Below are 12,613 nucleotides of genomic sequence, written 5' to 3'. Positions count from 1 at the left end.
AATTTTGACAGTTCCTAGTAGAGGTGGTGGCACACACTAGGCCTTTAAACTGAGAGATTCCATTATTATGAGCTCTGAGTTTGGTAAGACTCTGTTCTCCCTGTGTCTAACTTTCATTTGTAACACAGGAGGCCAAAAAAGACTCTGTACTTCCACTTCAGGTGGCATGGGTTGGATCCGTGGTCGGGGAACCAAGATCCCACATGCTGCATGGTGTGGCCAAAAAAAAAAAAAGATGGGAGGAATACTTGGGGAAGGGGCGGAGCAACTGAGAGACAAATAATTATGAAATCACATCATCTATACCATGCAGAGAAGACATGTTAGTACTGAAAACATGGAGGAAGTTTAGATTTTTTTTGCTCTTTAATGAAACACAAAGCTGGTAATCCGTCCCCCTCCCTTTTATTTTTTTTAATAAATTTAGTTTTAAAATTTTTATTTATTTTTGGCTGCATTGGGTCTTCGTTGCTGCACGCGGGCTTTTTCTCTAGTTGCAGCGAGCGGGAGCTACTCTTCATTGCAGGGAGCAGGCTTCTCATTGCGGTGGCTTCTCTTGTTGTGGAGCATGGGCTCTAGGTGCGCGGGCTTCAGTAGTTGTGGCTCGCGGGCTCTAGAGCACAGGCTCAGTAGTTGTGGCGCACGGGCTTAGTTGCTCTGCGGCATGTGGGATCTTCCCCGACCAGGGCTCGAACCCGTGTCCCCTGCGTTGGCAGGCGGATTCTTAACCACTGCGCCACCAGGGAAGCCCCCCCCCCCCCTTTCCATAACATGTGCTGGAGGCCTAAAACTATGGGAATAACACCTGTGAACAGCAAAATGGGCTTTGTAACTCTGTGGACCATTGAAACAAAAAGCTTCCAGTTCTCTTCTTATAAAAGGCATTAAAAACTTCCTATTTTGAGGATGTCAAACGTACCTCCTTTCCCACTAACTTGGGTTATTACTGAAGAGGATACCCCTCTGTCTGCAGCTCACTTCAGTTATTCCTTGGATGACTGCCCCCTAAACATCCGTAGCTCTTTTTAGTGTTTCATGTTGGACTTGCACAGATATCACTCACAGGAAAACCCATGACTGGCTACAAGTGTGCAGATGACCAGAACCCTTCCTCAAACTTGGAGGACCAGAAAGGCTTCATGGAGTCACTCCTTCTGTGTAGCAGCAAAATTATAATGGAAATATAAAAGGCAATTTATTTTTTAAATTTTTTGGCCGTGCCCCACATCATGTGGGAATCTTAGTTCCCTGACCAGGGATCGAACGTGCATCCCCTGCATTGGAAGCTCAGAGTCTTAACCACTGGACTGCCAGGGAAGTCCCTAAAAGACAATTTAAATCTTTTCAAATGATGTTAAATACAAACATAAACACCAAAAATACTCATGACCCAAAGTAATGGGAATGGAGAGTCTCAAGTCTTGGATAATCCATGTCCAAACTCATGATTACTATTACATGCAATAAAACTTTCAACTGTGGCAAAGATGAAGATGAACCATGTCTACATCTTTATGGGAAACCATTATGGTTAATCCCAGGAATGCAGGAATGTCTGTATTGCTTCCCACTTTTTACATCTGCACCCAAGCAGTTCCTCAAATAGTGTTTAAGATGCAAGATGGTGTAAATAAAAAATGATCAGTGATGACATCCTCACTCATGAGGCCCTGACCCGCCACAGACACACAATTCCAGTCTCCCTATTACCTCATAGCATTGTTTACTTTCTTCAAAGCTCTTATTTCCATCTTATAAAACCAGATTGTGCTATTTATTAATCACCTCTTCCCACAAAAATGTAAGAAAGAGCCAGGACTTGAAGAACTTGTTTCACACCTATATATCCAGAGTGCTATTTATGCTAAATAGCTATTTATTTAGCCCTATTTATGCTAAATTGTGTATGATTTGAGTCTACAGTGCCTAGTAGAAGAGGGATGCTGAAAAATTAGCATCAAGAGTAGCTTCTGAGCAACAAAGCCTTGCTTGGAATAGTAACCTGTCTTTGTCCCTTGGCAGGTTTGTGTTCTCAACAATCTACCTAAACTCATAAAGCCTCAGTTGATTGGAAAAGGAGGTAATACCTAACACAAGTCCAAATCCTGTAAGAAGACCTTTTGGACAGTCTCTTACTGATATGACCCATTATCATTTATGGTTTGTGTTCATCCTTATTATGATGATTCATTATGCCCCTCTATTTGTTGTTGTTGTTTTTACATTGCTTTTTCTGATCCATTTTTCAAAAAAAATTTTTATTGGAGTATAGTTATGTACAATGTTGTGTCAGTTTTAGGTGTACAGCGAAGTGAGTGAGTTATACATACATTTACTCTTTAGATTCTTTTCCCATATAGGCCATTACAGAGTACTGAATAGAGTTCCCTGTGCTATACAGTAGGTTCTCATTAGTTATCTATTTTATATACAGTAGTGTGTATACGTCAACCCGTCTCCCAATTTATCCCTCCCCCACACCCCTCTATTTGAATACAAGTGTGAACCTGGCAGTTTTTGGCAAGAAGGCACTAACAAAACCATGATTGAAGTTTTTAATTAAGAACAAATGAGAAATCAGTTTCATGACAAAAATTGTAACTATGAAAAAAAAAATTTGCCTGAGGAAGAATATACATGGTAATACTGAATCAAAATGTATAATGATTATCTTGAAAAAAACCACAAAGTTGATCTAAAAATCCACAATTGCAATGGGATGTTTCAATATATCCTATTAGGAAATGGAAAAGATTAATATTTGTTAGTATACAAGTTTTTTTGAAAGAGTTAATAAAACATTTCTAAGAAAAACCTATAGAAGCATTTGACAAAAAAAAGAACATTGTTTTCAATCACATACAATCAGTCATAACTGAAAATGTACTGAGGAATTATGTTCAATTGTGAGTAATTGGAAATATCCACAATCTATCCGATAAGAGGAAGGTGCTAATTCTCACATGGAAGGATTGGGCCACAACAGAAGTCACTGCACAGTGCAGTAGAGGAACTCACTACAGGACCACGTGGTTTCTTCTGACTGCACCACTGTAGCTGCTGTAGTGGAATCAGGAACACACAGTCACTAGCAATATCAACAGAACAATGTGTTTACTACACAAATTAGACCTTATACAAATACAATATAGAGAAGAGGTGAGTCACTGCTTCACAAAACGTTCTCAACCACAGCAGTCTAAATTTGTTGCCTGGTGGACACATGAGGACTTGCAGGAAAATCCAAACTGTGAGGGATCTTTGCTGTGGAACTTGTGGAGGCATCTGTGGAAACCAACAGGTCTGAGAAAATGGAAGTCATGTAGCTGGTGGTAATGAGGCTACTTTGGACTGGCAGGGCAAAGAATCAGGAAAATGGGCTAGAACCAGGTATATGTGAAACTCCTGTGTGGCTCAAGAACTAAGGCCTTCTTCACTTTGCCTTCCAAGTGTCATGCAAGGGAGGCTAGTGGTGAATTCTAACATGGAACCATGAACATAACAGGTTCTAGAAAATGTAGGTCACAACATATTACCCATGTTGACATAACACATTCCAGGAGAGCATCTCCAATTCTACATTTTAGTGTCCTGTAACAGGTCTCTTTTCTTTTTGCAAATGTAAAGACTTATTGGTCCATTAACGTACAATGTTATTACAAAAATGAATCAGTTTAAATGTTAATAACACTTTAAAAAGTAGCTAGAAATGTGATGTTTATATTTAATCTCACAGACTTGCAATGTGAGAGCAGTAACCACATCAGTTATGTTCACTGTTGTATTTACAGCACAGGCACATAGTAGGTGCTCAATATGAATGAAGGGATGGTAATACCACTACTTGACTTCAGTGATATAATTATTCTAATTGCATTATGGGTAAAAGAGATCCTAACTGGTGACATCAGAATAATGTAGGAGGATTTTTTAATGCATTGGTGGGGGAAAAATGTTGCTTCAGTGCAAAGATACTGTAGCTACGAATTTAAATCTAAAATAACAGCACTTGCAAACAATGTAAGGTTGCTTTAAGTATGCAGTTGATGTCAACATGGGTCTCTTAAAGTCTCTTACCCAAATCACAGTCAGATGGAATGACAAAGAGTAAAGAGAAAAGATGTAAATACTAAGTCAAATGAGATTATACTCTGTGATAAACTTCACATACTTACAAATTTATGCCGACTATTAATTAGCAAGGAAAATGGAAGAAGGCTCTTCTGACAAAAGAAAAAAGCTTTTCTAATAAAAGAGGCATATTTACAATGGGTAAGAAATATCCAGTACCTGCCACATGAAGCCAATAGGAAAATCCCAATAACTACCAGAGTGTCATTATTCTATGCCCCCTTTACTTACAGGACAACTTAGAAATTATATATTTTGGCACATTATATAATATTGGCACATTACAATTATATTCCAGTTCACCCATGGATCCAACAGATTTCAAAATGGAAAGACAAAAATTCTATAAATTGATTTAAGGAAAAATACTACCTACTAAGCTTATGTACTATTGCTTAAAGAGTACTTATTTACAGAATTGTTTCAACTCAGTGTTCATTTGAAAAATTAACAAGTAGAATCCATAATTAGAGACTTGAGTTTCAGAATAAGCCACTGATAAAGATGATATATTTTAAACTTTTAAAACATTTATTTCATTTTTCTGGAGCATTATATGTGAATTAATCTACATCAGGCTTTCCCATATTATTTACATGTTATAACATTTTTCTCCATGTTATAGCATTTCTCTCCAGTAGAGTTTTCACATGACTGAATGTATTGGGTTGGCCAGAAAGTTCATTCTTCCATAAGATGTTATGGAAAAACCCGAATGAACTTTTTGGCCAGCCCAATATTTGTTGATAGGAAACTCTCTTGTATTTATCAGTTATAATTTATCCAGTGTGCATTCTCATGACATGTTTATGTAAGGATGTGGGCCAATTAAAGGCTTTCCCACAATGCTTACATTCAAGAAGTTTCTCTCCAGTGTGAATTCTTTCATGGCTTCTGTATGAACTGGGTCGACTAAAGGCTTTCCCACAGTCTTTACATTTATACGGTTTCTCACCAGTGTGCACTCTCATGTGACCTCGAAAGGTTGTGCGGTAAATGAAGGCTTTCCCACATTCCTTACATTCATAGGGTTTCTCTCCAGTATGAGTTCTTTCATGTACTTGAACATAACTGGAACAACTGAAGGCTTTACCACATATTTTACATTCATAGGGTTTCTCTCCTGTGTGGGTTCTTTCATGTATTCGAAATGAACTGGGACAATTAAATGCTTTCCCACATTCCTTACATTTATAAGGTCCATCTCCAGTGTGCGTCATCATGTGTCTTCGAAAGCTTGTGAGAGAAACAAATGCTTTCCCACATTTCTCACATTTATAGGGTTTCTCTCCAGTGTGAGTTCTTTCATGTATTTGCAAACCTAGAGGAGAACTGAAGGTTTTCCCACATTGCTTACATTCATAGGGTTTCTCTGCAGTGTGAGTCCGTTCATGTCTTCGAAATGAAGTGGGACAACTGAGGGCTTTACCACACTGCTTACATATATAGGGTTTTTCGCCAGTGTGAGTTCTCACATGGACTTGAAAAGTGGTGAGCCAATGGAAGGCTTTTCCACATTCCTTACATTGATAAGGTTTCTCTCCAGTGTGAGTTCTTTCATGTGTTCGAAAGGAACTGGAACAACTGAAGGCTCTACCACATTGTTTACATTCATAGGGTTTTTCTCCAGTGTGAGATCGTTCATGTATTCTATATGAACTGGGACAGTTGAATGCTTTTCCACATTCCTTACATTTATAAGGTCCAACTCCAGTATGTGTTATCATGTGTCTTTGAAAGCTTCCAAGAGAAATGAAGGCTTTCCCACATTCCTTACAGTCGTAAGGTTTCTCTCCCGTATGAGTTCTCTCATGTTTTCGAAGAGAACTGGGACAACTGAAGGCTTTACTACACTTTTTACATTCATAGGGTTTTTCTCCAGTATGAGTCCTTTCATGACTTCGAAAGGAACTTGGACAACTGAGGGCTTTACCACATTGCTTACATTCATAGGGTTTCTCCCCTGTGTGAGTTCTTTCATGTGTTTGAAAGGTTTGATGATATCGAAAGGCTTTCCCACATTGTTTACATTGATAGGGTTTCTCTCCAGTGTGAGTCCGTTCATGTTTTCGAACAGATTGGCGATATCTAAAGGATTTCCCACATTCCTTACATTTATAGGATTTCTCTATACCATGATTACTTTCATGTTTTTGAAAAGGCTGGAGATAACTGAAGGCTTTCCCACATACCTTACATTTATAAGGCTTCTTTCCATATTCCTGATACCTGGATGGTTTGGGTGCAGTGTGAGATCTAACGTGCCTATTAAAGGATGAACGACTCATGAAGACTTTTCCACACACGCTGCACTCCCATGGTTTTACTGCAGTAGAATTTTTCTTGTTCAGATTAAGATTTGGAATAAGGCTGATGTTTTCACCACATTGACTACCTTCTTCACTTTCACAGCGTCTCCGTAATGTATGACTTCTGTTAAAAAAAAAATTAGAAACACACTGTTAATGATTTCTTTGTTAATGATTTTATAGTAAATATTTGTATTACATTTTTATCATTTATTAGGAAAGTGTTAGGTTTTTCTGCACCATGTAAATTGTTTGAAAGTGAATATACTGAATGCTCTGCAAGAAAGGTCAACCACTGCTATTATCATAGTGATATTCATATATGCAGTCTCTGAATATGTTTCAAAGTAAACTATTTGGGAAAGAATGAACATCCATGACACACTTAAGAAAACATTTTTTGGTAAAAATTTTCTGAGAATCAATAAATTTGAAGCTGGGCCCTTTTGTGTCTACTTGTTTTTAAATTTCATGACATAAGATTCTCTTGTGGGACACTGCTTTCAACTGTGAGTGCAACTCACCTCAGATTTCTTCCCTGGTTTTTGTACTGATCTTCAGTGTTATGGTCTTCCCATTTTTCCCCTGAAATGCAGAACCAAAAAGATCAGTAAATTATAAGAAAATTATTATTTCACAGGTCTATGATGACCTCAAACTACGATCTACTTACCAAAGTATTCCCTTTCCCCATTCCACATCTTAGAACAACACTGATGGGCAGGAAACACTTGTTCTCTGATTAAGTGAAGGAATGTCATCATCCTTACCTACTGACGCCAGGTTCCTCAAGGTTTCCCGCATCACATCTCTGTAGAGTTTCTTCTGTGAAGGCCCGAGCAGAGCCCACTCCTCCAAGGTAAAGTTCACAGCCACATCCTCAAAGGCCACTGGGTCCTAAAACATCACAAATATGTGTACAGGAAGATGGGTGAGATGGACAGTACTGGGAATCTGTAGTCCATTCACAAGAAGTTCACATATGATGCTGTTATTAAAATATTTATTCTATGACTTGATCATTAAAATCCTTATTCTCTATATAACCACTTCTTCACAAATTTAACAGCATCATGAACACATGGAAATCATTTTTACTATGATCACTTAAGTCTTATCATTCTCTAACAGTAGGATCTAGAGCACACTGGAGAAATGTGAACTCCAAATGAAAGAAATATTTCCAGATCATCAACTCCTCGTAAGAAAAATTCATCTCCTTTAATACCCACCATATCTATCACATAGCACTCCATGAAACACAGGGTCACATTTGCATGAGGTTTTTTTAAATAAATTTATTTATTTAATTTTTGGCTGTGTTGGGTCTTCGTTGCTGCACGCGGGCTTTCTCTAGTTGTGGCAAGTGGGGGCTACTCTTCGTTGTGATGTGCGGGCTTCTCGTTGCGGTGGTTTCTCCTGTTGCAGAGCACGAGGCTCTAGGTGTGCGGGCTTCAGTAGTTGTGGCTCGCGGGCTCTAGAGTGCAGACTCAGTAGTTGTGGTGCATGGGCTTAGCTGCTCTGAGGCATGTGGGATCTTCCCGGACCGGGGCTTGAACACATGTCCCCTGCGTTGGCAGGTGGATTCTTAAGCACTGTGCCACCAGGGAAGCCCCTTGCATGAGGTTTTAATGGAAAAAAACAGTGAACCGGAAGCTTTTTCTTCCATTCCCATTACCAAACATGACAAGGACAGGAGACCTGTGGAAATCCAGCTTATCACTAGGCCCAGCTGGCCATATTGTCCTGAAGTACTCCAGGCTATCAGAAGTAGTCAGATGCAACTGGCTGAATAAAAATAATCTTGTGGAAAAGTATTAACTTTAACTTGCCTGTAAAAATATTTGACAGATCAGTTACTCCTTTTTATCTCTGTCCTATTTCATGGGGCTAGGAAGCTATTCCGAAGTTAGTACTCAGGCATGAGAAAGAAAGCATGACAACTTAGACCTCCACAAAATCCCTATATTCATGGGCCTCAGAGTGGCTTCTCACCATCTTTACCACATATATGTGCATATACTGAGAAGATAAATGCCAGAAGAGCATTTTCCGGCAAAACCATAAGTGTACCCTGAACTTTGCTGACCTTGGGGAACTGAATAAGAATTGCAATTTGCACCAGAGTCCACTGAAGACCACAATGGTTTGATGGTGAATGTGCCCATCATTATAAAACACAAAGGGTCGAGCGGTGCTTTCCTCTAAAAAACATAAAACTTCCCTTCTCCAATTACAGGAGGCAATGATTCTCAACCAGCCACTTGAGAGGCTGCCTTTCCACTTCTCTCATTTCCATGCCTCCATGTGGTGCACAGGAACATGACAGCGCAACGTCTGGGCATAGGAATCCCTCAACCACATAACTTCCCTAAATGCTGGTCTCTGTAAAAGATCACTAACCTACTGATGTCCACATGCAGGGGACAGAGAAAAGGTTTCCACACAGTAATTACAATGGTAGAATTTATCCATTCAGTTAAGGAACAGAAAAAGAAATCCCCAGTTCTTGAGAAGTTTTTCTCACAGGAATTGATGGTCTTAAAATGGAAATATTTCTTTTATTTGTATAGCATTTCTCTAATTTTTCTAATGTGCTCTGGACCCTACCATTAGAGAACAGTAAGACTTGAAGTGATCATAGTAAAAATATATAATTTCCACATGTTCATGATGCTGTTAAATTTGTGAGGAAGTAACCACTTCCTGCTTGAGCTGCTTGCATCAGCTCTAATTACACTTTCTATGGTGGATCTGTAGCACTTGCTCCTAACAATGTCCTACTATGAAGTGTGCAGAAGAGAGTTACTAGCAGGTCTGAGATGGCTGATTCTTAGGAATGCCTGCTCACCATGTTTGTCCTTCGTTGGTATCTGGGAACTGGGATTTATGAGTGACCCCACTAACCTGATAAGAGTGGCTCAGTGTGTCTAAACTGCTTATGGTACATTATAAACGCTTTTCATTATGAGCGTCTGAACTTTCGTTATGCTTAGGCAGAGAGTTCCTATGTGATCTGCTCCCCAAAACCACTCTGGGTATTGAGGCTCTAATGAGCTTCTCTGGAAGACAATTATTTCACATGTGTTGTCACAACCTGCTGCTTGTAGGCTTGAGCCCTTACTATGTAATTACACTAGGAAAGACCATCTGGAAGTTTGCATCTGGCTCCCCCCAGAACAAATTTAATTAGGTACTAAAGAAGAATGAACGAGATATTTAATGATCCTCATGGGAAAAATTTTTAATTTTTGTTGGGTAACATTAAAGGAGAATGAGATAAATGAAAACACAAAAGATGTTTTTAGAAATAACCCATCATCACTAAGATGTCACCTCTCCCAAAATATATCTCTAACAAAATGTTATCTAACTGGGAAAGACATTGTATTCCCCTGTATTCCACGGGCAATAGCCAATTCATTATAGATTTAAACATGAAAGAAAAAACTGGGACACTTCTAGAGGTCAAAAGTAAATGCTTCATTGATCCAAAAATAGGGAGAATTTTCTCATTTAAGAAGAGTAAGCCCTAGAAGCAAGAAGAACTACAATCCTGCAGCCTGTGGAACAAAAACCACATTCACAGAAAGACAGACAAGATGAAAAGGCAGAGGGCTATGTACCAGATGAAGGAACAAGATAAAACCCCAGAAAAACAACTAAATGAAATGGAGATAGGCTATCTTCCAGAAAAAGAATTCAGAATAATGATAGTGAAGATGATCCAGGAGATCGGAAAAAGAATGGAGGCAAAGATCAAGAAGATGCAAGAAATGTTTAACAAAGATCTAGAAGAATTAAAGAACAAACAAACAGAGATGAACAATACAGTAACTGAAATGGAAAATACACTGGAAGGAATCAATAGCAGAATACCTGAGGCAGAAGAACGGGTAAGTGACCTGGAAGACAGAATGGTGGAATTCACTGCTGTGGAACAGACTAAAGAAAAAAGAATGAAAAGAAATGAAGACAGCCTAAGAGACCTCTGGGACAACATTCAACTCAACAACATTCACATTATAGGGGTCCCAGAAGGAGAAAAGAGAGAGAAAGGACCTGAGAAAATATTTGAAGAGATTGTAGTCAAAAACTTCCCTAACATGGGAAAGGAAATAGCCACCCAAGCCCAGGAAGCACAGAGAGTCCCATACAGGATAAACCCAAGGAGAAACATGCCAAGACACATAGTAATCAAATTGGCAAAAATTAAAGACAAAGAAAAATTATTGAAAGCAGCAAGGGAAAAACGACAAATAACATACAAGGGAACTCCCATAAGGTTAACAGCTGATTTCTCAGCAGAAACTCTACAAGCCAGAAGGGAGTGGCATGATAAAAGTGATGAAACGGAATAACCTACAACCAAGATTACTCTACCCAGCAAGGATCTCATTCAGATTTGATGGAGAAATCAAAAGCTTTACAGACAAGCAAAAGCTAAAAGAACTCAGCACCACCAAACCAGCTCTACAACAAATGCTAAAGGAACTTCTCTAAGTGGGAAACACAAGAGAAGAAAAGGACCTACAATAGCAAACCCAAAACAATTAAGAAAATGGTAATAGGAACATACATATCGATAATTACCTTAAACGTGAATGGATTAAATGCTCCAGCCAAAAGACACAGGCTTGCTGAATGGATACAAAAACATGACCCATATATATGCTGTCTACAAGAGACCCACTTCAGACCTAGGGACACATACAGACTGAAAGTGAGAGGATGGAAAAAGATATTTCATGCAAATGGAAATCAAAAGAAAGCTGGAGTAGCAATACTCATTATCAGATAAAATAGACTTTAAAATAAAGAATGTTACAAGAGACAAGGAAGGACACTACGTAATGATCAAGGGATCAATCCAAGAAAAAGATACAACAATTATAAATATATATTCACCCAACATACGAGCACCTCAATACATAAGGCAACTGCTAACAGCTCTAAAAGAGGAAATCGACAGTAACAGAGTAATAGTGGGGGACTTTAACACCACACTTACACCAATGGACAGATCATCCAAACAGAAAATTAATAAGGAAACACAAGCTTTAAATGGCACAATAGACCAGATAGATTTAATTGATATTTATAGGGCATTCCACCCAAAACAGCAGATTACACTTTCTTCTCAAGTGCGCATGGAACATTCTCCAGGATCACATCTTGGGTCACAAATGAAGCCTCAGTAAATTTAAGAAAATTGAAATCATATCAAGCATCTTTTCTGACCACAACACTATGAGATTAGAAATCAATTACAGGGAAAAAAATGTAAAAAACACAAACACATGGAGGCTAAACAATACGTTATTAAATAACCAAGAGATCAGTGAAGAAATCAAAGAGGAAATCAAAAAATACCTAGAGACAAATGACAATGAAAACACGACGATCCAAAACCTATGGGATGCAGCAAAAGCAATTCTAAGAGGGAAGTTTATAGCTATACAAGCCTACCTCAAGAAACAAGAAAAATCTCAAATAAACAATCTAACCTTACACCTAAAGGAACTAGAGAAAGAAGAACAAACAAAACCCAAAGTTAGCAAAAGGAAAGAAATCATAAAGATCAGAGCAGAAATCAATGAAATAGGAACAAAGAAAACAATAGCAAAGATCAATAAAACTAAAACCTGGTTCTTTGAGAAGATAAACAAAATTGATAAACCATTAGCCAGACTCATCAAGAAAAAGAGGGAGAGGACTCAAATCAATAAAATTAGAAAGGAAAAAGAAGTTAAAACAGACTCTGCAGAAATACAAACCATCCTAAGAAACAAGCAACTCTATGCCTATAAAATGGACAACCTGGAAGAAATGGACACATTCTTAGAAAGGTATAACCTTCCAAGACCGAACCAGGAAGAAACAGAAAATATGAACAGACCAATCACAAGTAATGAAATTGAAACTGTGATTAAAAATCTTCCAACAAACAAGAGTCCAGGACCAGATGGCTTCACAGGTGAATTCTATCAAACATTTAGAGAAGGGCTAACACCCATCCTTCTCAAACTCTTCCAAAAAACTGCAGAGGAAGGAACACTCCCAAACTCATTCTATGAGGCCACCATCACCCTGATACCAAAACCAGACAAAGATACTATAAAAAAAGAAAATTACAGACCAATATCACTGATGAATATAGATGCAAAAATCCT

At 38.4% G+C, this 12,613-nt stretch overlaps 1 protein-coding gene across 4 annotated transcripts in view; it reads right to left on the bottom strand.

Moving 5' to 3' along the window:
* Positions 1-4,608: 4,608 nt before the first annotated feature.
* The window catches only part of LOC133091248 (zinc finger protein 791-like), a 48,352-nt gene continuing 40,347 nt past the window's right edge, over positions 4,609-12,613 (bottom strand). For all 4 annotated transcript variants that reach the window (XM_061190316.1, XM_061190317.1, XM_061190319.1 and 1 more), the window contains 3 exons: positions 7,211-7,337; positions 6,965-7,025; positions 4,609-6,564 (listed from right to left, as the gene is read on the bottom strand). In XM_061190316.1, coding sequence (XP_061046299.1) covers positions 4,911-6,564; positions 6,965-7,025; positions 7,211-7,337 — 1,842 coding nt within the window. In that variant the 3' untranslated portion in view covers positions 4,609-4,910. The remainder of the gene's footprint in view (positions 6,565-6,964; positions 7,026-7,210; positions 7,338-12,613) is intronic.

This window comes from Eubalaena glacialis, chromosome 4 (assembly GCF_028564815.1).
Source record: "Eubalaena glacialis isolate mEubGla1 chromosome 4, mEubGla1.1.hap2.+ XY, whole genome shotgun sequence".
In the NCBI taxonomy this organism is placed as follows: Eukaryota; Metazoa; Chordata; class Mammalia; order Artiodactyla; family Balaenidae; genus Eubalaena; species Eubalaena glacialis.
This window is presented reverse-complemented; position numbering and strand designations above follow the sequence as displayed.